The sequence below is a fragment of the Coregonus lavaretus genome (genome assembly GCF_964263955.1).
Source record: "Coregonus lavaretus genome assembly, chromosome: 19".
NCBI classification, from domain to species: domain Eukaryota; kingdom Metazoa; phylum Chordata; class Actinopteri; order Salmoniformes; family Salmonidae; genus Coregonus; species Coregonus lavaretus.
Genome location: NC_140006.1, coordinates 15,576,377 through 15,600,636, shown reverse-complemented (window position 1 = coordinate 15,600,636; position 24,260 = coordinate 15,576,377). Strand labels below are relative to the sequence as shown.

Sequence of the window (24,260 nt, the reverse complement as noted above, 5' to 3'; positions counted from 1 at the left end):
AGGACTTCACGTTACGTTGGTTTGTTTGTGTGTTTATCATTGAAATAAACATGTACGCATTTCACGCTGCGCCTTGGTCTGACCCGTCCTTAAACGAACGTGACAGAAGATCCCACCAAAAATGGACCAAGCAGCGTGCCCAGGAGCAGACATCCTGGACATGGGAGGATATCCTGGACGGTAAGGGATCCTGGACATGGGAGGAGATTCAGGCTGGGATGGATCGCCGTCATTGGGAGGAGACAGTGGAGGCCCGGTTTATAGAGGAGCAACGGCAACGCAGAAGGCGCCGGCCGAGGAGGAAGCCCGAGAGACAGCCCCAATAAAACAATTTGGGGGGGCTAAAAGGGTGGTCGGGGATCGATGGAGAAGAGCCCCGACCACTGCACTCGTGGGGGCTCAGGGAGGAGTCCTCACGGGAGGAGGACTGGGCGCGGAGAGTGAAAGACTGGTACAGTCGGAGATCTCTAACGTCAGTTCCCAGTCCGGTACACCTCGTGCCTGCGTCTCGCACCAAGCTAGTGGTGCGTGTGCCAAGTCCGGCCCGGCCCGTTCCTCGCACCAAGCCAGTGGTGCGTGTTCCCAGTCCGGTACGGCCCGTGCCTGTTCCCCGCACCAAGCCAGTGGTGCGTGTCGCCAGTCCGGCCCAGCCCGTTCCTGCTCCTCGCACCAGACCAGTGGTGCGTGTTCCTAATCCGGTCCGGCCCATTCCTGTTCCTCGCACCAAGCCAGTGGTGCGTGGTCCCAGTCCGGTACGGCCCGTGCCTGCTCCCTGCACCAAACCAGTGGTGCGAGTCGCCAGTCCGGCCCGGCCCGTTCCTGCTCCTCGCACCAGACTAGTGGTGCGTGTTCCCAGTCCGGCCCGGCCCGTTCCTACTCCTCGCACCAGACCAGTGGTGCGTGTTCCCAGTCCGGTACGTCCCGTGCCTGCTCTCCGCACCAAGCCAGTGGTGCGTGTCGCCAGTCCGGCCCGGTCCGTCCTGCTCCTCGCACCAGACTAGTGGTGCGTGTTCCCAGTCCGGCCCGGCCCGTTCCTGCTCCTCGTACCAGACCAGTGGTGCGTGTTCCCAGTCCGGTACGGCCCGTGCCTGCTCCCTGCACCAAGCCAGTGGTGCATGTTGCCAGTCCGGCTCGGCCCATTCCTGCTCCTCGCACCAAGCCAGTGGTGCGTGTTCCCAGTCCGGCCCGGCCCGTTCCTGCTCCTCGCACCAGACCAGTGGTGCGTGTTCCCAGTCCGGTACGGCCCGTGCCTGCTCCCCGCACCAAGCCAGTGGTGCATGTCGCCAGTTCGGTCCGGCCCATGCCTGCTCCTCGCACCAGACCAGTGGTGCGTGTGTCCAGTCCGGCACGTCCTGTGCCCGTTCCACGTCCTGTGCCCGTCAGCTGCTCCACTCCGGAGCCAGAGAAGTCCGCTCCACCGGTGCCTGATCCAGCTCCCGTCAGCGGCTCCCGTCCGGAGCCAGAGCAGTCCGCTCCACCGGTGCCAAGTCCAGCTCCAGTCAGCGGCTCCAGTCCAGACCCAGACGTCAGCCCCTCTCCAGGTTTGGGGTCTCCTACACCAGGGTCCAGACAGGGCTTGGTACATCGTGGGAGGAAGGAGAGGGGAAGCAGCGCGCCGAGGTCCAGACCAGACCAGGGGCGCAACGGGGAGGCTGAGAGAATGTGGTCGTCACGCCCGGAGCCGGATCCACCTCCGAGGCGGAATGCCCACCCGGACCCTTCCCTGTTAAGTCAGGTTGGTGTGGTCGGAGTCCGCACCTTTGGGGGGGGGGGGTACTGTCATCCCCTGACTTATGGGACTCTAGTATGTTGAGTCAGGGTGTGGAGTTCTATGTTGTATTTTCTATGTTCTCGTTCTAGGTGTTGTGTTTCTGTGTTTGGCCGGGTGTGATTCCCAATCAGAGACAGCTGTCGCTCGTTGTCTCTGATTGGGGATCATACTTAGGCAGCCTGTTTGCATTATTAGTTGTGGGATCTTGTTCCGTGTAAAGGCTTGTGTTGTGTTTAGCCTGAGGACTTCACGTTATGTTGGTTTGTTGTTTTGTTCGTGTGTTTATCGTTGAAATAAACATGTACGCATTTCACGCTGTGCCTTGGTCTGACCCGTCCTTAAACGAACGTGACACCATGGGACCACGCAGCCATCATACCGCTCAGGAAAGAGACGCGTTCTGTCTCCTAGAGATGAACGTACTTTGGTGCGAAAAGTGAAAATCAATCCCAGAACAACAGCAAAGGACCTTGTGAAGATGCTGGAGGAAAGAGGTATCTATATCCACAGTAAAACGAGTCCTATATCAACATAACCTGAAAGGCCGCTCAACAAGGAAGAAGCCACTGCTCCAAAACCGCCATAAAAAAGCCAGACTACAGTTTGTAACTGCACATGGGGACAAAGATCGTACTTTTTGGAGAAATGTCCTCTGGTCTGATGAAACAAAAATAGAACTGTTTGGCCATAATGACCATCGTTATGTTTGGAGGAAAAAGGGGGTTGCTTGCAAGCCGAAGAACACCATCCCAACCGTGAAGCACATGGGTGGCAGCATCATGCTGTGGGGGTGCTTTGCTGCAGGAAGGACTGGTGCACTTCACAAAATAGATGGCATCGAGGAAGGAAAATTATGTGGCTATATTGAAGCAACATCTCAAGACATCAGTCAGGAAGTTAAAGCTTGGTCGCAAATGGGTCTTCCAAATGGACAGTGACCCCAAGCATACTTCCAAAGTTGTGCCAAAATGGCTTAAGAACAACAAAGTCAAGGTATTGGAGTGGCCACCACAAAGCCCTGACCTCAATCCTATAGAACATTTGTGGGCAGAACTGAAAAAGCGTGTGCGAGCAAGGAGGCCTACAAACCTGACTCAGTTACACCAGCCCTGTCAGTAGGATTGGGCTAAAATTTACCCAACTTATTGTGGGAAGCTTGTGGAAGGCTACCCGAAACGTTTGACCCAAGATAAACAATTTAAAGGCAATGCTACCAAATACTAATTGAGTGTATGTAAACTTCTGACCCACTGGGAATGTGATGAAAGAAATAAAAGCTGAAATAAATCATTCTCTCTACTATAATTCTGACATTTCACATTCTTAAAATAAAGTGGTGATCCTCACTGACCTATGACAGGGAATTTTTCCTCTGATTAAATGTCAGGAATTGTGAAAAACTGAGTTTAAATGCATTTGGCTAATGTGTATGTAAACTTCCGACTTCAACTGTAATTCTGTTCATGAACATCTCTCTCTCCCTCCCCTCCCGGAGGACCTGAGCCCTAGGACCATGCCTCAGGACTACCTAGCCCGATGACTCCTTGCTGTCCCCAGTCCACCTGCCAAGTGACATTTACTCCTGATGTACTGACCTGTTGCAACCTCTACAACCACTGTGATTATTATTTGACCCTGCTGGTCATCTATGAACGTTTGAACATCTTGGAGAAAAATCTGGCCTTAATGGCCTGGTACTGTTATAATCTCCACCCGGCACAGCCAGAAGGGGACTGGCCACCCCTCAGAGCCTGGTTCCTCTCTACGTTTCTTCCTAGGTTTCTGTATTTCTAGGGAGTTTTTCCTAGCCACCGTGCTTCTACATCTGCATTGCTTGCTGTTTGGGGTTTTAGGCTGGGTTTCTGTATAGCACTTTGTGACATCTGCTGATGTAAAAAGGGCTTTATAAATACATTTGATTGATTGATTGATAATTGATACTTACCTAGTGGTGTAAAGTTCTTAAGAAAAAATATTTTAAAGTAGTTTTTGGGGGTATCTGTACTTTACTATTTATATTTTTGACAACTTTTACTTTAACTACAATATATTTCTAAATAAAAAAATAACTTTTTACTCCCATACATTTTCCCTGACACCCAAAAGTACTCGTTACATTTAGAATGTTCAGGCAGGACAGCAATATGGTCAAATTCACGCACCTATATATGCGTCATCCCTACATCCTCTGATCTGGTAGATTCACTAAACACAAATACTGCGTTTGTAAATTATGTCTGAGTGTTGGAGTGTGCCCCTGTCCGTCCGTAAAAAGAAAATAAAAGATTTTAATGTAAAGCATTGACTTTTACTTTGTACTTTTTCCACCACTGTACTTATGTACATTTAAAACCAGATACTTTTAGACTTTTACTCAAGTAGGATTTTACTGGGTGACTTTCACTTTTACTTGAGTCATTTTCTATTAAGGTACTTTATGTTTACTTTTACTCAAGCATGACAACTGAGTGATTTTTCCACCACTGTACTTACCATGCAGATTTCGTAACCTCCAATGTCCATTTTCAGAATCACAAGTTGACAGTTACCCTGTGGATAATGCAGAGACAGAGTCAAAAACAAATTCATGAACATCAAATTGGTACATGCAAATTCCTTAAAATATATTTACATTAATGTTCTCTGATATGCTCAATTTATATATTTCATGAATTTATTCTGGACATATATGTAAATATATGCCTTCAGAAAGTTATCATATCCATTGAATTATTCCACAATTTGTTGTGTTACAGCCTGAATTCAAAATGGATTCAATAGATTTTTTTCTCTCACCCATTTACACACAATACCCCATAATCACAGTGAAAACATATTTTTCGAAACCTTAGCAAATTTTTGGAAAATGAAATACAGAAATATCTCGTTTACATAAGTATTCACACCCTGAGTCAATACATGTTAGAAATACCTTTGGCAGCGATTACAGCTGTAAGTCTTTCTGGGTGTCTCTAAGAGCTTTGCACACCTGGATTGTACAATATTTGCACAATATTCTATTAACAATTGGTTGACAGACATTTTCAAGTCTTGTCATAGATTTTCAAGACGATTTAAATCAAAACTCTAACTATGCCACTCAGGAACATTCAATGTAATCTTGGTAAGCAACTCCAGTGTATATTGGCCTTGTGTTTTAGGTTATTGTCCTAATGTAAGGTGAATTTGTCTCCCAGTGTCTATTGGAAAGCAGACTGAATCAGGTTTTCCTCTAGGATTTTGCCTGTGCTCAGCTCTAGTCCATTTCTTTTCATCCTAAAAACTCTGTAGTCCTTGCAGATGACAAGCATACCCATAACATGATGCAGCCATCACCATGCTTGAAAATATGAAGAGTGGTTCTCAGAGATGTGTTGTATTAGATTTGCCCCAACATAACGTTTTGTAGTCAGGACATAAAGTGAATTTCTTCGACACATTCTTTGCAGTTTTACTTTAGTGCATTATTGCAAACAGGATGCATGTTTTGGAATATTTGTATTCAGTACAGGCTTCCTTCTTTTCACTCTGTCATTTAGGTTAGTATTGTGAAGTAACTACAATGTTGTTGATCCATCCTCAGTTTTCTCCTCAGTTAAACTCTGTAACTGTTTTAAAGTCACCATACCCTAGTCCTCCAATCAACGTGAAACAGCAGGAACCGGGATTCAGCAGACCAGGCAATGTTTTTCCAATTCTCCAGTGTCCAGTGTTTTCGTTCCTTAGCCCACTGCAACCGCAGTTTCTTGTTTTTTGCTGAAAGAAGTGAAACTCTGTAAGGTCATCAGCTGCCATACCCCATTCGTGCCAAGGTACGACGAGTTGTGCATTATTTTATGCGTGTTTGGGAACCAATGTTGTACTGAACTGTCAGTTGACTAACTGTAGCCCGTCTGTTGCTCCGCATAATTCGTGCCAGCCTCCTTTGTCCTCTTTCATCAATGACCCATTTTCGACCACTGGCCTGCCGTTGGCTGGATGTCCTTTGGGTGGTGGACCATTCTTGATACACACGGGAAACTGTTGAGCGTGAAAAACCCAGCAGCGTTGCAGTTCTTGACACACTCAATCCGGCGCGCCTGGCACCTACTACCATACCCCGTTCAAAGGCACTTAAATCTGTTGTCTTGCCCATTCACCCTCTGAATGGCACACATACACAATCCATGTCTCAATTGTCTCAAAGTTTTAAAATCCTTATTTAACCTGTCTCCCCTTCATCTACACTGACTGAAGTGGATTTAACAGGTGACTTGTCTCTCTGAGTCTTCTAGACTACCCAGAGTGCAGGAGCCCCTTCTACACGCTCACAGTATGAAACAAGTGGCGTGTTTGTGAGAAGTGGTGTGACCAAAAACAGTTCACTGTCTATGTCCATCTAGCCGCTTTCTCTGCCTGTCATATAGGCTTCGACAACAGTGGTAGTGTAACACCCTCTGTTGTGTCGTTTCATGAAGGGAGCGTGTCGCTTACGCCCAGTCTCCAAACCTTTAGCCCCGTCTTTGGACCTGTCTATTGTGCTTGAGGCATTTTCTCAGCAACCCTTTGAGCCTCTGGAAAGCGTGGAATATCTCTCCTTCAAGACGGCTTATGCCTACTCAACACTATCGACAGGAGCTGAGGTTCTTCATTCGGCAGCGTTAACCTTACGGTTTGCCTGAGAACGGTTCAGTACGAAAACAGAAATCAAGTCGTGCTGAGGAGAGCTTTAGTGAATGCAGTCACTTACGCAAGGAAGAGAGGCGAGAATGATCAGTTTGGCGGGCAAGTGGCTACCTGTATGGAGGAGAGGGGCTCACCTCATTCGCCACTCGAACTGTCTGTCTCCAACAGACGCTGCGTGATTGGTAACTTCGAGCTTGTGAGACATCGAAGCGAGTATCTGAAATAGAATCAGGGTTATGTAAGAAACCTTTAGTTATTTAACCTTTTTGGTCCACATCCTCTGCAGACTCCATTCTTTGGCTGAAGTGTAACATGAGTATAATGTTTGTTCTGCTGTTAGCATTCTGACTCCCCTGTGCCAAGCCAAGCAATCTATTGAATATGATAGGAGGGATCTTTCACTTAGCATGCATTTTTTAACATCACACATCCCTGCTCTCCATTTGTTGTGCTGTCAAGACCAATACGATCACAATATGAGCCTCTCCTCCTAAAATAGATTCTCAGAAAACATTACTCACAAGCTAGTCCTACACATCCAGCTCTTTCATTCGATACCAAATTCAGCCAGTGCCATATTTAGGCCAGCCAGGAGAAAAAGGTTGGAAGTAAAATGGTTCAGTCTGAAACAATCCTACTTGATCTTCAGACTTTTATTATGAAAGAGTACAGATTTTTTAACAGTATCCCTCCACTTATAATAATACATAGGTCCTATATAGCCCTTTTCTAAAACCTAAAGACATGATCTGGAAGGTTTGGAGAAGCTTGAGTAAGCAGGGGAGATCTAGGAATATGACAACCAGGGCTAACCAAACACACCCAGAAATATGATATAGCCTGGTTAGGGGCAGTAGCGTGAAGAAACATCCAAGAGAGAATGAACTGAAGCCAGAATTGGAGTTGTGATAACGTATTTCTGCATGTCTGCTCTGCAGCGCACACACCACTGCTAAGAATTCAACCACATGTTGACTCGCTCTCCCCTGCCTATGTTTTAGGTGCACTAGTGACACAGTCAGCCTGGTTATAGAGGAGCAGAAGAAGAAAAGAGGAACCACTAGCCATGGGGCCCAGAATTTGGTGCCTGTTTGTCCTGCTTGGGCTGTCCATCTGGGGCAGCAGTGAGGGCCTCAGATCCCCCATCCTGACCCGGAGACGGAGGTACCTGGAGGACAAAGGAGAACCACCCAAAAAGTGCTCGTATACCTTCCTGGTCCCTGAGCAGAAGATCACAGGGGCCATCTGCACCAGCCAGGGCCTACACATGGACAAGGACCGCGTGACCCGCCTGGACGTGGCAGAGGTGAGGGACCTGCTCTCCAAACAGAGAAGGGAGATGGATACCCTGAAGCTGGTGGTGGACGTGGATGGGAACATGGTGAACGAGATGAAGTTGCTGAGGAAGGAGAGCAGGAACATGAACTCCAGGGTAACCCAGCTCTACATGCAGCTGCTGCACGAGATCATCAGGAAGAGAGACAACTCTCTGGAGCTGGCTCAGCTGGAGGGACGCATTCTGAACGCCACAGCAGAGTCCCTACGTCTGGCCGCCCGCTACCGTGACATAGAGGTCCGATACGCCGCTCTATCCGCCGTGGTCAACAACCAGTCGGTTCTGATTGCTGCCCTAGAGGAGCGCTGTCTGCAGGTGTACGGCCAGCGGCAGGAGCAGTCTCCTCAGGGCCCACCGTTGGTGCAGGTGGTGCCGGAAAACATACCGGTTAGCATCCCGAGATTCACCAACGAGATCCAGAGGGACCACAGACGGGCGTTCCCCAGCGACAGGGGCTCCCGAGCGGGGCCAGCACCCACAGGAAGCACCCTGGATCTCCAGAAGGCTCAGCAGGGCAACTTCAGTACAGAGGGTGAGGCAACTGATTGTTAGATACACTATGCAGTGCATTTTGAAAGTATTCAGACCCCTTCACTTTTTCCACATTTTCTTACGTTACAGCCTTATTCTAAAATTGGTTAAATTAATTTTTTCCCTCATCAATCTACACACAATACCCCATAATGACAAAGTGAAAACAGGTTTATAGAAATATTAGCAAATGTTTTATTAAAAAAAGTGTTTTACACCTTATTTACATAAGTATTCAGACCCTTTGCTATGAGACTCGAAATTGAGCTCAGGTGCATCCTGTTTCCATTGATCATCCTTGAGATGTTTCTACAACTTGATTGGAGTCCACCTGTGGTAAATTCAATTGATTGAACATGATTTGGAAAGGCACACACCTGTCTATATAATTCCCACAGTTGACAGTGCATGTCAGAGCAAAAACCAAGCCATGAGGTCGAAGGAATTGTACGTAGAGCTCCGAGACAGGATTGTGTCGAGGCACAGATCTGGGGAAGGGTACCAAAAAATGTCTGCAGCATTGAAGGTCCCCAAGAACACAGTGGCCTCCATCATTCTTACATGGAAGAAGTTTGGAACCACCAAGACTCTTCCTAGAGCTGGTCGCCCGGCCAAACTGAGTGATCAGGGGAGAAGGGCCTTGGTCAGGGAGGTGTTCAAGAACCTGATGGTCACTCTTACAGAGTTCCAGAGTTCCACTGTGGAGATGGGAGAACCTTCCAAAAGGACAACCATCTCTGCAGCACCACCAATCAGGCCTTTATGGTAGAGTGGCCATACGGAAGCCACTCCTCAGTAAAAGGCACATGACAGCCCACTTGGAGTTTGCCACAAGGCACCTAAAGGACTCTCAGACCATGAGAAACAAGATTCTCCAGTCTAATGAAACCAAGATTGAACTCTTTGGCCTGAATGCCAAGCGTCACGTCTGGAGGAAACCTGGCACCATCCCTACGGTGAATCATGTTGGTGGCAGCATCATGCTGTGGGGATGTGCTCAAGACCTCAGACTGGGGCGAAGGTTCACCTTCCAACAGGGCAACAACCCTAAGCACACAGCCAAGACATCGCAGGAGTGGCTTCGGGACAAGTCTCCGAATGTCCATGAGTGGCCCAGACAGAGCCCGTACTTGAACCCGATCTAACATCTCTGGAGAGACCTGAAAATAGCCTTGCAGCAACCCTCCCAATTCAACCTGACAGAGCTTGAGAGGATCTGCAGAGAAGAATGGGAGAAACTCCCCAAATACAGGTGTGCCAAGCTTGTAGCGTCATACCCAAGAAGACTCGAGGCTGTAATCGCTGCCAAAGGTGCTTCAACAAAGTACTGAGTAAAGGGTCTGAATACTTATGTAAATGTGATATTTCCGTTTTTTATATGTAGTACATTTGCAAAAGTTTCTAAAAACCATTATGGGGTATTGTGTGTAGATTGATGAGGAAATAAATATATTTAATCCATTTTAGAATAAGGCTGTAGATAAGAAAATGTGGAAAAGGTCAAGTGGTCTGAATACTTCCCCAATGCACTGTATATACAAAAGTATGTGGACACCCCTTCAAATTAGTGGATTTGTCTATTTCACCCACACCCATTGCCGACAGGTGTATAAAATCGAGCACACAGCCATGCAATGTCCATAGACAAACATTGGCAGTAGAATGGCCTTACTGAAGAGCTCAGTGACTTTCAACGTGGCACCGTCATAGAATCCCACTTTTCCAACAAGTCATTTAATCAAATTTCTGCCCTACTAGAGCTGCCCCAGTCAACTGTAAATGCTGTTATTGTGAAGTGGAAATGTCTAGGAGCAACAACGGCTCAGCCATGAAGTGGTAGGCCACACAAGCTCACAGAACGGGACTGCTGAGTGCTGAAGCTTGTAGTGCGTAAAAATCGTCTGTCCTCGGTTGCAACACTCACTACCGAGTTCTAAACTACCTCTGGAAGCAACGTCAGCACAATAGCTGTTCGTCGTGAGCTTCATGAAATGGGTTTCCATGGCCAGGCAGCCGCACACAAGCCTAAGATCACCATGCGCAATGCCAAGCGTCGGCCGGAGTGGTGTAATGCTCGCCGCCATTGGACTCTGGAGCAGTGGAAACGCGTTCTCTGGAGTGATGAATCACGCTTCACCATCTGGCAGTCCGACGAATCTGGGTTTGGCGGATGCCAGGAGAACGCAACCTGCCCCAATGCATAGTGCAACTGTAAAGTTTGGTGGAGGAGGAATAATGGTCTGGGGCTGTTTTTCATGGTTCGGGCTAGGCGTCTTAGTTCCGTTGAAAGGAAATGCTACAGCATACAATTACATTCTAGACGATTCTGTGCTTCCAACTTTGTGACAACAGTTTGGGGAAGGCCCTTTCCTGTTTCAGCATGACAATGCCCCCGTGCACAAAGTGAGGTCCATACAGTAATGTTTTGTCGAGATCAGTGTGGAAGAACTTGATTGGCCTACACAGAGCCCTGACCTCAACCCCATCGAACACCTTTGGGATGAATTGGAACGCTGACTGCGAGCCAGGCCTAATCGCCCAACATCAATGCCCGACCTCACTAATGCTCTTGTGGCTGAATGGAAGCAAGTCCCCGCAGCAACATCTAGTGGAAAGCCTTCCCAGAAGAGTGGAGGCTGTTATAGCAGCAAAGGCGGGACCAACTCCATATTAATGCCCATGATTTTGGAATGAGATTTTCGACAAGCAGGTGTCCACATACTTTTGGTCATGTAATGTAGGTTGGTGGGTGAGGTGGTTGGTGAGGGGGTGGGTGGGTTGTATAATTGGTTGGTTGTTTGGTACCAAGGATAAAACATAGACGTGTGTTCATTTTCTTCTTAGTCAGATTTTTTATTATGTAACATTTGCATATTCAGCTAGAACTAGGTTTGGTGCTGCTCACCAGAAAGAACACAGACCTCGATGGAAATAAAAATGTTGTAACATTCTGAAAAGAGAAAAAAGAAAAAGAAAAAGAAAAAGAAACAGATTTTACATCAACCCAAATTCCTGATACATTTAGATTGTCCCGACCCAAGAATAATAAAGCGTGTGGGATTTGAAGGCAACTGTGTATGAAAGTGAACCCTCTCCAGGACTGCTCCCTCTCATGCTAAGCATGGACAGAACCGAGGCTGGAATGACATGGTTTCCCCTGACCACAGTGTCAGCACATCTGGTTTACTTTACCACCACTTGCTGAGACTAATAGCGATCCTCACCTATAAACTAGGCAAAGATTCATCTCACATTAAACAAACGCAATAGTTTAACTGTTCACATCTGCTCTAAGACAAATTTATAACAAATTAATGGTAGATAGAGATAAATCCTAATACTCAATGGGTTCTAAACAAATCACTGGTTTAACTGCCTACATCTGGTCTGTGATTAACAGTCTGTAACTGACAAATTCCTCTGTCTCTACCTCTGTCCTTTCATTTCTTCCCCATCCCTCCATTTCTCTTCATCCCTCCATCTCTCCCTTTATGCCTCCATCTCTCCCTCCATCTATCCCCCCATCCCTCCCTCCATCCTTCCCCAGGTCCTTTCAGGGACTGTCTCCAGGCCCAGGAAGCTGGCCATGGCACCAGTGGTATGTACCTTTTGAAACCTGGCGAGGCGGAGAGGCCCATGCAGGTGTGGTGTGAGCAGGGCCTGGACAACGGAGGCTGGACCGTCATCCAGAGCAGGAGGGACGGCTCTATCAACTTTTTCAGGAACTGGGACGCCTACAAGGTAATGATGAAAAATGCAAAAGACACCGAAAACCATTAAGCCAGAGACAACAATGGTGCCGTTATATGACCTATCCAAAGGAACTCGTCTGGTCTGGTGCCTCAGGATCCTTTCCAAGGCCTGAACCCCTTGTGTTTTCACTTATAATATAATGTATTGTGTGTGTGTGTCAGCGTATTATTGCTGAAGTGATTTCGTTTGAGATTGCCATCATGAAAGATAAGAAGACCCAGCAAGACGGTATATTCCACCGCTCAATCTCTAACGTTTACTTTCCAAACCACCACAGCTCTGCTAGCTACATCCATCCAGCACATCTTACTGCACGTCTTACTGTGAGGAGATTAACTGTATCGGCGTTGGCCTTGCTTCTTGGTTGGTGATTCAGTGTTCCATATACTGTAGCTCTGCTAGGCAAGCTAACGTATGTTTAGCTGGAGATTAATCACTCTCCTCGACATTGATTTACTTCACCACCACACATTCATCTCCCACCACCAATCCACCACAAATACACACACACACGCACACACACACACACACACACACACACACACACACACACACACACGCAAACACACACACACACACACACACACACACACACACACACACACACACACGCAAACACACACACACACACACACACACACACACACACACAGCACCAGTGGACTAACCGGTGCCCCCGCACATTGACTCTGTACTGGTACCCCCTGTATATAGCCTCCCTACTGTTCTTTTATTTTACTGCTGCTCTTTAATTATTAGTTATTTATTATTTTTGACTTATATATATTTTTATACATATTTTTTAAATTTAAACTGCATTGTTGGTTAAGGGCTTGTAAGTAAGCATTTCACTGTAAGGTCTACACCTGTTGTATTCGGCGCATGTGGCAAATACAATTTGATTTGATTTGATTTAGGAGGCCCAGGACAAAACCCCTCCAGATCGTTCATGATCATTCCCGGCTGGACTAGTTAATCCGCAATCAGAAACCAAGCCAGACCACAGCTATTTAGTGTTGGAGTGCTCTGAGGAAAACAGCCAGATACAGATTGGTCATTGTTATTCAACACACATGCAGGGGCCAGCATCATCACCATTAGCAGAGATTCCAACAGTTGTTTGGGATTGAAAGATGAACCTTGGAAGCATTTCTAAGACAGAAGCTTAATTATTATTTTCCAGTATGGATCCCACAATGTCCTCAGTTTCATCTGTAGTCTACTTTAATTACAGCGCAGTAATTCAATCTCTCTGATTTGAATATCAAATTATTGATTGTCTTATATATATTATCATGGCCAAAGAAGATTAAAATTGTTCACTTGGACAGACCAAAAAGTGATTTAGATGCACGTGTCTTCCAAATGTACTTTCTGACAAAAATGTAATTATAGTATTACTTTTTTTAACGTTCCTATTTTTGAACCACTCAAGACTATACAAAACCAACAACTAACTTTTTATTTCTCTTTCTTAGAATGGATTTGGCAACATAGATGGGGAGTACTGGCTGGGGCTGCTGGGGATCTACAACTTAGGGAAGCAGGGAGACTACAGACTTCTAGTGGAGCTGGAGGACTGGGTGGGGAAGAAGGTGTATGCTGAGTACAGCAGCTTCCACCTGGAGCATGAGAACGAGGGCTACCGCCTGAGGCTGGGCACCTACCAGGGAAACGCTGGCGACTCACTCAGCAGCCACAACGGCAAGCAGTTCACCACACTGGACAGAGACAAGGATGCCTTCTCAGGTGGGTCAATCAACCGATTGATCAATCAATCAATGGATACACTGTTGGCTAAATACCTAAGATATACAGTAGGTCCTAAAGAAAGCATATGAGCCAAACTAATGGGCTGTTTACTTCATCTCCATGCAGGTAACTGTGCACACGTCCATAAGGGAGGCTGGTGGTACAACTCCTGTGGCCAGGCCAATCTGAACGGTGTATGGTACACCGGCGGGGTGTACCGCAGCAAGTTCAAGGACGGAATCTTCTGGGCAGACTACGGTGGAGGATTCTACTCTATGAAGGGAGTCCGCATGATGATTAGACCTATAGACTGAGACTACAGAGGGAGAGACATGACCATCCTATCCCTCAAACAACACATGTACAGTACTGCCTATCTCAAACCTACTCACTCACAGACATTGAGTACAAACATTGTCTTACCTCATTGTGGGATGGTAAAGTATTGTGAGGTGGTAAAGTATTTTACATGTGAAGCTAATTTGCAGGCAAACAAAATATGTTTCCTGCAGGTCTCGAGACCCTCAGCTCTTCCTTTAGAGACTACTAATGTCTGGGCCTCACTGGCAGCACCAGACTTAGAGCCAGGAGTTACCATGGAGAACAAAACAACTTACCACATGGTATGGAATTGAATCTGTGTATGTCGCTAGAGGTAAAAGCTTGCCTATTTTAGAGGTGTGTAAATATCTTTAGATGTAATAATAACATCTTATGTAAGCATTCAATCTACTTTGTTTCAACTTCTCCATCTTGTGATGCTTTATGATTTACGTCCCTTAATAAACCAGGCGCCATGGAGAAGCTGTATATTATCCTATAGCAAACATTGGGTTTTCTATTCACTGTCTATATTTGTGGATCATGCATCATGTATTGTGCTTTCACAGCTGACTTATGTACTGTAGCCTGTGTTAACGTTTTTCTCATTTTGCAGTTGATTCAATCTCAATACGAGCCATATTCAAAACAAGCATTACGAAAAAAAAGAAAAGGAATTACGGTTTGTTTTGTGTGGTTTTTGGAGACTTAAAAAATGCAGACGAAGCATAGAGTTAGTGAGAGGTATCGGAACAGACAACGAGAAACACATTGCTGAAAGCCACAGGATAGAGTGAAGGGAAGAAGGGAGAGAGGGGGAGAGGGAAAGAGAAAGGAAAGGGGAAGGAAGAGAGGGGGGGAACTGGGATGGAATATGTCCACATTTCTAAGTTGTCTTTTTTTTCTTCCTTTTAAATACAGAGAAATGCACATTCTTTCCATACAAAAGTGCTTCGGCTGTATGTTGAAAAAATATATATAGAGAAAAAGTCACGACTCCCTGTGGTCTGTAATCATCGGTAGAACAGGCTGGATCTGGAGGGAAACTGACCCCAAAGGAGAGACCAGCGGGTTCCTCTGACTGATGGGTCTGCAGCACACGGCATACTACAAAACACATACCGTATCACACATTAAAGTCAATGGGAAAGGGACATCCATAAACTTAAATAAAACATCCTATTATAATGAGCTTTGCTGCATATTTGACACACATGGACAGAAGATGAAGGGTAATATTTGAGTTTAAGTCATCAGACTTTAATATAAACCAGTCAGAATAAACCAAACAGGCTCTTTGTACTGTTTTATAGACATGTTTACAGACGTCCAAAAAGACAATTAAACATGCTGTTGTGGAAAACTCGATCCAAAGATTAAAGGCAGAGATTAATACAAGGCCCTCCCCCGCACTCCTTTCGGCAAATCTCTCCATTTTGCTCCTCCCTTCCTATAGGCAGAAACTCAAACAGGAAGTACCTGTGCTAAGGACTATTCAATGCTGGTCTGACCAATCAGAATCCACGCTTCAAGATTGTTTTGATCACGCGGACTGGGATATGTTCCAGGTAGCTTGCGAAAATCATTTTTACGGACATATTCAATCTCTCCCTATCCCAGTCTGCTGTCCTCACATGCTTCAAGATGGCCACCATTGTTCCTATACCCAAGAAATGAAAGGTAACTGAACTAAATGACTATCGCCCCGTAGCACTCACCTCTGTCATCATGAAGTGCTTTGAGAGACTAGTCAAGGATCATATCATCTCTGCCTTACCTGTCACCCTAGACCCATTTCAATTTGCTTACTGCCCCAATAGATCCACAGACGATGCAATAACCATCACACTGCACACTGCCCTATCCCATCTGGACAAGAGGAATACCTATGTAAGAATGCTGTTCATTGACTATAGCTATAGCATTCAACACCATAGTACCCTCCAATCTCATCATTAAGCTTGAGGCCCTGGGCCTGAACCCCGCCCTATGCAACTGGGTCCTGGACTTCCTGACGGGCCGCCCCCAGGTGGTGAAGGTAGGAAACCGCATCTCCACTTCGCTGATCCTCAACACTGGGGTCCCACAAGGGTGCGTGCTCAGCCCCCTCCTGTACTCCCTGTTCATCCATGACTGCGTGGCCAAGCACGCCTCCAACTCAATCATCAAGTTTGCAGACGACACAACAGTAGTAGGCTTGATTACCAACAATGACGAGACAGCCTACAGGGAGGAGGTGAGGGCTCTGGGAGTGTGGTGCCAAGAAAATAACCTCTCACTCAACGTCAACAAAACAAAGGAGATGATCGTGCACCCCCCTATCCACATCGACGGGACCGCAGTGGAGAAGGTGGACAGCTTCAAGTTCCTTGGCGTACACTTCACTGACAAACTGAAATGGTCCACCCACGCAGACAGTATGGTGAAGAAGGCCCAACAGAGCCTCTTCAACCTCAGGAGGCTGAAGAAATGTGGCTTGCCACCTAAAACCCTCACAAACTTTACAGATGCACAATTGAGAGCATCCTGTAGGGCTGTATCACTGCCTGGTACGGTAACTGCACCGCCCGCAACTGCAGGGCTCTCCAGAGGGTGGTGCGGTCTGCCGAACGCATTACCGGCGGCAAACTATCGCATCCTATCATCTCTTCCCTCTGCTCAATCCTTCTCCCTCCAATCTCCTGATTCTGCCTCTTCAAACCTCCTCTCCTCCCTTTCTGCATCCTTTGACTCTCTATGTCCCCTATCCTCCCGGCCGGCTCGGTCCTCCCCTCCTGCTCCGTGGCTTGACGACTCATTGCGAGCTCACAGAACAGGGCTCCGGGCAGCCGAGCGGAAATGGAGGAAAACTAGACTCCCTGCGGACCTGGCATCTTTTCACTACCTCCTCTCTACATTTTCTTCATCTGTTTCTGCTGCTAAAGCCACTTTCTACCACTCTAAATTCCAAGCATCTGCCTCTAACCCTAGGAAGCTCTTTGCCACCTTCTCCTCCCTGCTGAATCCTCCTCCCCCTCCCCCCCTCCTCCCTCTCTGTGGATGACTTCATCAACCATTTTGAAAAGAAGGTTGACGACATCCGATCCTCGTTTGTTAAGTCAAATGACACTGCTGGTCCTGCTCACACTGCCCTACCCTATGCTTTGACTTCTTTCTCCCCTCTCTCTCCAGATGAAATCTTGCGACTTGTGACGGCCGGGCGCCCAACAACCTGCCCGCTTGACCCTATCCCCTCCTCTCTTCTCCAGACCATCTCCGGTGACCTTCTCCCTTACCTCAGCTCGCTCATCAACTCATCATTGACCTCTGGCTATGTCCCTTCCGTCTTCAAGAGAGCGAGAGTTGCACCCCTTCTCAAAAAACCAACACTCGATCCCTCCGATGTCAACAACTACAGACCAGTATCCCTTCTTTCTTTTCTCTCCAAAACTCTTGAGCGTGCCGTCTTTAGCCAACTCTCTTGCTATCTCTCTCAGAATGACCTTCTTGATCAAACCAGTCAGGTTTCAAGACTGGTCATTCAACTGAGACTGCTCTTCTCTGTGCCACGGAGGCTCTCCGCACTGCTAAAGCTAACTCTCTCTCCTCTGCTCTTGTCCTTCTAGACCTGTCTGCTGCCTTTGATACTGTGAACCATCAGATCCTCCTCTCCACCCTCTCCGAGTTGGGCATCTATGGCGCGGCTCACTCTTGGATTGCGTCCTACCTGACCGGTCGCTCCTACCAAGTGGCGTGGCGAGAATCTGTCTCCGCACCACGTGCTCTCACCACTGGTGTCCCCCAGGGCTCAGTTCTAGGCCCTCTCCTATTCTCGCTATACACCAAGTCACTTGGCTCTGTCATATCCTCACATGGCCTCTTCTATCATTGCTATGCAGACGACACACAACTAATCTTCTCCTTTCCCCCTTCTGATAACCAGGTGGCGAATCGCATCTCTGCATGTCTGGCAGACATATCAGTGTGGATGACGGATCACCACCTCAAGCTGAACCTCGGCAAGACGGAGCTGCTCTTCCTCCCGGGGGAAGGACTGCCCGTTCCATGATCTCGCCATCACGGTTGACAACTCCGTTGTGTCCTCCTCCCAGAGTGCGAAGAGCCTTGGCGTGACCCTGGACAACACCCTGTCGTTCTCCGCTAACATCAAGGCGGTGACCCGATCCTGTAGGTTCATGCTCTACAACATTCGGAGAGTACGACCCTGCCTTACACAGGAAGCGGCACAGGTCCTAATCCAGGCACTTGTCATCTCCCGTCTGGATTACTGCAACTCGCTGTTGGCTGGGCTCCCTGCCTGTGCCATGAAACCCCTACAACTCATCCAGAAAGCCGCAGCCCGTCTGGTGTTCAACCTTCCCAAGTTCTCTCACATCACCCTGCTCCTCCGCACACTCCACTGGCTTCCAGTTGAAGCTCGCATCTGCTACAAGACCCTGGTGCTTGCCTACGGAGCTGTGAGGGGAACGGCACCTCCGTACCTTCAGGCTCTGATCAGTCCATACACCCAAACGAGGGCATTGCGTTCATCCACCTCTGGCCTGCTGGCCCCCCTACCTCTGCGGAAGCACAGTTCCCGCTCAGCCCAGTCAAAACTGTTCGCTGCTCTGGCACCCCAATGGTGGAAAAACTACCCGCCCTCCAGGACCCCTACAGCACCCGATGTCACAGGAAGGCCAAAAACATAATCAAGGACATCAAACACCCGAGCCACTGCATGTTCACCCCGCTATCATCCAGAAGGCGAGGTCAGTACTGGTGCATCAAAGCAGGAACCGAGAGAATGAAAAACAGCTTCTATCTCAAGGCCATCAGACTGTTAAATAGCCATCACTTGCACATTAGAGGCTGCTGCTGCCTATTGAAATCACTGGCCACTTTAAGAAATGGAACACCAGTCACTTTAATAATGTTTACATATCTTGCATTACTCATCTCATTTCTATATACTGTATTCTATAATATTCTACTGTATCTTATGCCATGCCGCTCTGTCATTGCTTGTCCATAGATGTATATATTCTTAAATTCCATTCCTTACTTATCTGCAGTTGCTACATTACATTGATGTTTTACATTTACCAGATGCTCTTATCCAGAGTGACTTACAGGAACAATTAGAGTTAAGTGCCTTGCTCAAGGGCATATTGACAGATTTGTCAGCTCAGGGATTCAAACCAGCAATTTATGGGTTACTGGCCCAACGCTCTTACTCTTAACCACTAGGCTACCTGCCACCCCTTATAGCCTACATCCATTTTGTAATATTAATGATATACCAATTGATTCTTGAAGAACATCATTTATAAATCCTCATGAGGTTAGTTCAACTGTCACACCCAGTCAGAACCCAAAATATAAGGCAAATGTAAACAAACACGATATAGCTTCAAAACATGGTTAAAACTATACTTTTTATATAATGGATGGCCAGTTCTTGCATCTTTAGCCCTGTCTATGAATTTCCGAATGGTTTCATTTCTCCACCCCAATCCCTCAGCCTCTTACCAAAAAAGAGGTGGGTGCCCACTTTGTTATTGTTTCAACTGCAGATTGGCCCTTTAGAAGCCCATTGGAACAGTTGACTTGGGACACTTTGCTTCTAATGGGCAAAATCCAAACAATATGGCAGCTTAAGACAACAAGGGAGTGGACAACTAAGAGAGGTCATCCAAAGTCATTCTCTTTATGTGAGAAAAGTTCAGAGTTCTATATGTATTAGCAGATTGAGCATTGCCATGATCTACATTCTGAGACCTTCTCTCCCTCAACTGATTTACTTGGGTTACTTGAGTCTGTGTGTGCGCTGTGTGCAATGGTATGGTACAGTGGGGAAGAGAGAAAGAGATTTCCAACGGAGGCCTGAGGTACTGTACATTCTTTACAGATTCTCTAATATTTGCATTGGATGGCACTGGGGCCTCTCCTAAAGGTGTGTGTGTGTATGAATGAGGCTGGTGGAGAGAGATGGACCGACCACATTGAGCTCTTTCTGCAGCTGTTAAAAAGATCAGATTCCACAGCTTTACACTCCTATTAAAATCACTGTACTGTACGCTTTCTTTATGTGTGTGTGTGTGTGTGTGTGCTCTCACATCCACCGTTTGTAAAACACATACAAACGGGATCCACCCTGAGTCTTCCCGTCACTCTGTCTGCACCATAAACCCTCAAACTTTACATAGCCAGTTAGCCACACACCTGCCGCCCTCCGCCAGAGAGCTACTGCTATCAGGAGCCTGAAGGGAAAAGGTGAGATCTTTGGCCCCAGTGAGGAGATCACACTCAGGCACTGGCTACAGCCAGGCTCTGGGGACGGCTGGTGGTCCACCGTGAAACCATCAGCACTTTCAGGGGTGAAAGGAGTCTTTGACCACCATGGCGGTGCTAAGCTCGGAAGACTTTCAGAAAAGACTTTTGGAACCTTCAACCACCAAGTTCCAGGTGACAGTTGGGAATCTCCATAGAGATCCATTTATCCATCCCAGCCCAGTTGTTCTCAAACTTGTCACAGGCAGCACACCCACAACCAGCTAATGATATTGACCTGGGATGCAAAACCATACAGATGGAAAGAAAATATCCCCGTATAAAAGTTTAACCAATTAGCTAATAGAGCTCATTTCTGTCTGGAGTCTGGACTGAGCCAGTTGAATTGAGTAACTCCTCCACTAAGTCATACAGCTTTTAGATTCATAGTCATCCAGTGAGAGCTGGGAAGTTTCATTTAAAGGCAGCTGCCTGGAGGAGTTTGCCTCTCACTCAAATAACTCTAAAACGTGGTATTATATTTCAGTGAGACGTGAAACACAGGAGCCTTTGCCAAGCCTTAACAACGTTTATTTTAGTAGCACACAAGAGCAAATTCGAGCACAGAAAACGTATCCAAGGATAACAAATAAAAGAGAGACTTGAGCCATGAAAAGAGCATTACTTGTCTCTTCAAGCCAAGTTTCGGCTGCCATTTAGAAGGTATTTAGTCTATTAGACGTTTATTAGCTGTCCTTCAAAGCATATCTGTTGTCAGCAAGAGCTTTCCTGTCACATTCGTTCATTGACGGGACAGACCAAGGCGCAGCGTGATATACATACATGTTTATTCAACTAAATAAACACACGACAAAACAATAAATGAAACGTGAAGTCCTAAGGTAGAAATACAACAAACCTCAACCGGAACAAGATCCCACGACACACTAGTGCCAATAGGCTGCCTAAGTATGATCCCCAATCAGAGACAACGAGCGACAGCTGCCTCTGATTTGGAACCACACCGGCCAACATAGATATACACCTACTAGAAAAACAACATAGAACATACACAACAAAGAATATACACACCCTGACTCAACATATAAGAGTCCCCTGAGTCAGGGCGTGACAGTACCCCTCCCCCCCAAAGGTGCGGACTCCGACCGCACAACATAAACATAACAGGGTAGGGGCCGGGTGGGCATTCCGCCTCGGAGGCGGATCCGGCTCGGGGCGTGACGACCTCTCACTCTCCGCCTCCCTGTTGTGCCCCTGGTCTGGTCTGGACCTCGGCGCGCTGCTTCCCCTCTCCTTCCTCCCACGATACGCCAGGCCCTGTCTGGACCCTGGTGTGGGAGACCCCGAACCTGGAGAGGGGCTGACGTCATGGTCTGGACTGGAGCCGCTGACCGGAGCTGGACTTGGCACCGGTGGAGCGGACTGCTCTGGCTCCGGAGTGGGGCCGCTGACCGAAGCTGGATCAGGCACCGGTGGAGCGGACTACTCTGGCTCCGGAGTGGAGCCGCTGACCGGAGCTGGACTGGACCCCGGTGGAGCGGACTGCTCTGGCTCCGGAGTGGAGCAGCTGACCGGAGCTGGATCAGGCACCGGTAGAGCGGACTGTTCTGGCTCCGGAGTGGAACAACTGACGGGCACTAGATCAGGCACTGGTGGAGCGGACTGCTCTGGCTCCGGAGTGGAGCAGCTGACCGGTGCCGGACCAGGCACCGGTGGAACGGGCACGGGCCGTGCCGGACTGTACAAACGCACCACTGGTCTGGTGCGAGGAGCAGGCACGGGCCAGACTGGACTAGGAACACGCACCACTGGCTTGGTGCGAGGGACAGGAACGGGCCGGGCTGGACTGGCGACGCGCACCACTGGCTTGGTGCGAGGAGCAGGAACAGGCCGGGCCGGACTGGCGACGCGCACCACTGGCTTGGTGTGAGGAGCAGGAACAGGCCGGGCCGGACTGTGGAGGCGGACTGGAGGTCTAGAGCGGAGAGCTGGCACAACCCGTCCTGACTAGCTGCCCCCTTTCGCACTGCACGTGCGGGGTGCTGGCACAGGATGCACTGGGATGTGCACGCGCACTGGCGATACAGTTCGTAGAACTGGCGCAGGATATGCGGGACCAAGGTGGCGTCCTGGAGACCAGGAGCGTTGAGCCGGCACACCCCGTCCTGGCTGGATGCCCATCTTCGCACGGCACGTGCGTGGTGCAAGCAAAGGACGTACCGGACTGTGCCGGCGCACTGGCGACACAGTACGTAGCTCTGCATAACACGGTGCTTGCCCAGTCATACGCCTCTTCGCGTGAGTATGGGGAGTTAGCTCTGCTCTAACCCTAGGCTCCGCCAACCACCCCATGTGCCCCCCCCAATTTGTTTTATTGGGGCTGCTTCTCGGCCTTCCTCCTCGACCGGCCTCCTCCGTGTTGCCGTTGCTCCTCTCCTGCCTGGGCATCTAACTTAGCCCATGGTCCTCTCCCCGCAAATATCTCTTCCCATGACCACAAATCGGCCACCTGTGACATGGCCATTCGCTCCGCCTGGGCACGCTGCTTGGTCCTCGTTTGGTGGGATCTTCTGTCTCCTAATCGCCCTTTGCAGGCGTACATGGGCAGCGTTCCATGTTTCCTCCGAGCGCCGAAACCATTCATCCACCGCAGGAACCTCGATCTGGCTCTGATGCCACGGTGCCAGGACCGGCTGGTAACCTAGTACACACTGAAAAGGAGACAGGTCAGTGGAGGAGTGGTGGAGGGAATTTTGTGCCATCTCTGCCCAGGGGATGTAAACTGACCAATCCCCCTGCCGGTCCTGGCAATACAACCTCAGAAACCAACCCACATCCTGGTTTACTCTCTCCACCTGCCCATTACTCTCGGGGTGAAAACCTGAGGTCAGGCTGACCGAGACCCCCAGATGGTCCCTAAACGCCTTCCAGAACCTCGACGTGAACTGGGGACCCCGATCAGACACTATATCCTCAGGCACCCCGTAGTGTCGGAAGCTGGGTCGGCGGTTTGTGGGGTCCTTTAAAGTCCTGAGGAGGTTGAACGAGGTTTGTTGTAGGTTACAGCTCCCCCCTGATTACCGTATTAACCCCTCGTTCCATGTGTCTCTCCTCAGGCCGGTGGTAGCTGGTCCGCTCCAGGAGTCCGAGGTGTGGGAGGTTCCTCCGCCCCCATTGGACATTGAGGGGGCACCGGCGTACTCGGTCCGTTCCATCATGGATTCGAGGCATCGGGTTGGAGGCCTGCAGTATCTCGTGGAGTCGGAGGGGTACGGTCCGGAGGAACGGAGCTGGGTTCCCAGGAGGGACATCCTCGATCCCTCCTTGTTAAGGGAGTTCCATCGTCGTCATCCGACTCGCCCTGCTCCGCGTCCTCCTGGCCGTCCCCGAGGCCGGTGTCGACGCACGGCTGGAGCCGCGCGTCAGGGGGGGGGGGTACTGTCACGGATACGGCCGAGGCTGCCCCTCCTCCTCGCTCGGGCAGGCTTTGGCGGTCGTCGTCACCGGAGTACTAGCTGCCACCGATCGATGTTTCTGTGTCTCACTAGTTCTGTCTTTATTTTTCACACCTGTTACTCATTAGGCTTATTAGTTTCCCTATATTACCTCTGTTTTCCCTCCTGGGTGTGTGCGTGATTGTTCTTTGTTACGTCGTCTGTTGAGCTGTTGTTTTGCTCTTCCCTGCGTGGAGGGTGTGCTATGGTTTAATTTGAGTCTAGTAAAGCCATTTATCTCTCAGTTCTGTGTCCTGCGCCTGATTCCATTTCCCCACTTCACCCAGACGCTGACATTTCCACAGTTCCTATCCTTAAACAGATATATTATGTTTGCTCCCTCAACAGCCAGAGCATGGCATGCAAT

General features: G+C 48.5%; 1 protein-coding gene across 1 annotated transcript; it reads left to right on the top strand.

Moving 5' to 3' along the window:
• Positions 1 to 7,502: 7,502 nt before the first annotated feature.
• On the top strand, positions 7,503 to 14,789 carry LOC311146465 (angiopoietin-related protein 1-like; the record flags this gene model as incomplete). Its single annotated transcript, XM_084182972.1, has 4 exons — positions 7,503 to 8,304; positions 11,851 to 12,044; positions 13,535 to 13,805; positions 13,935 to 14,789. 4 exons carry the CDS (start codon positions 7,503 to 7,505, stop codon positions 14,120 to 14,122), a joined length of 1,455 nt encoding a protein of 484 aa, XP_084039098.1. The 3' UTR covers positions 14,123 to 14,789.
• Positions 14,790 to 24,260: the final 9,471 nt, after the last annotated feature.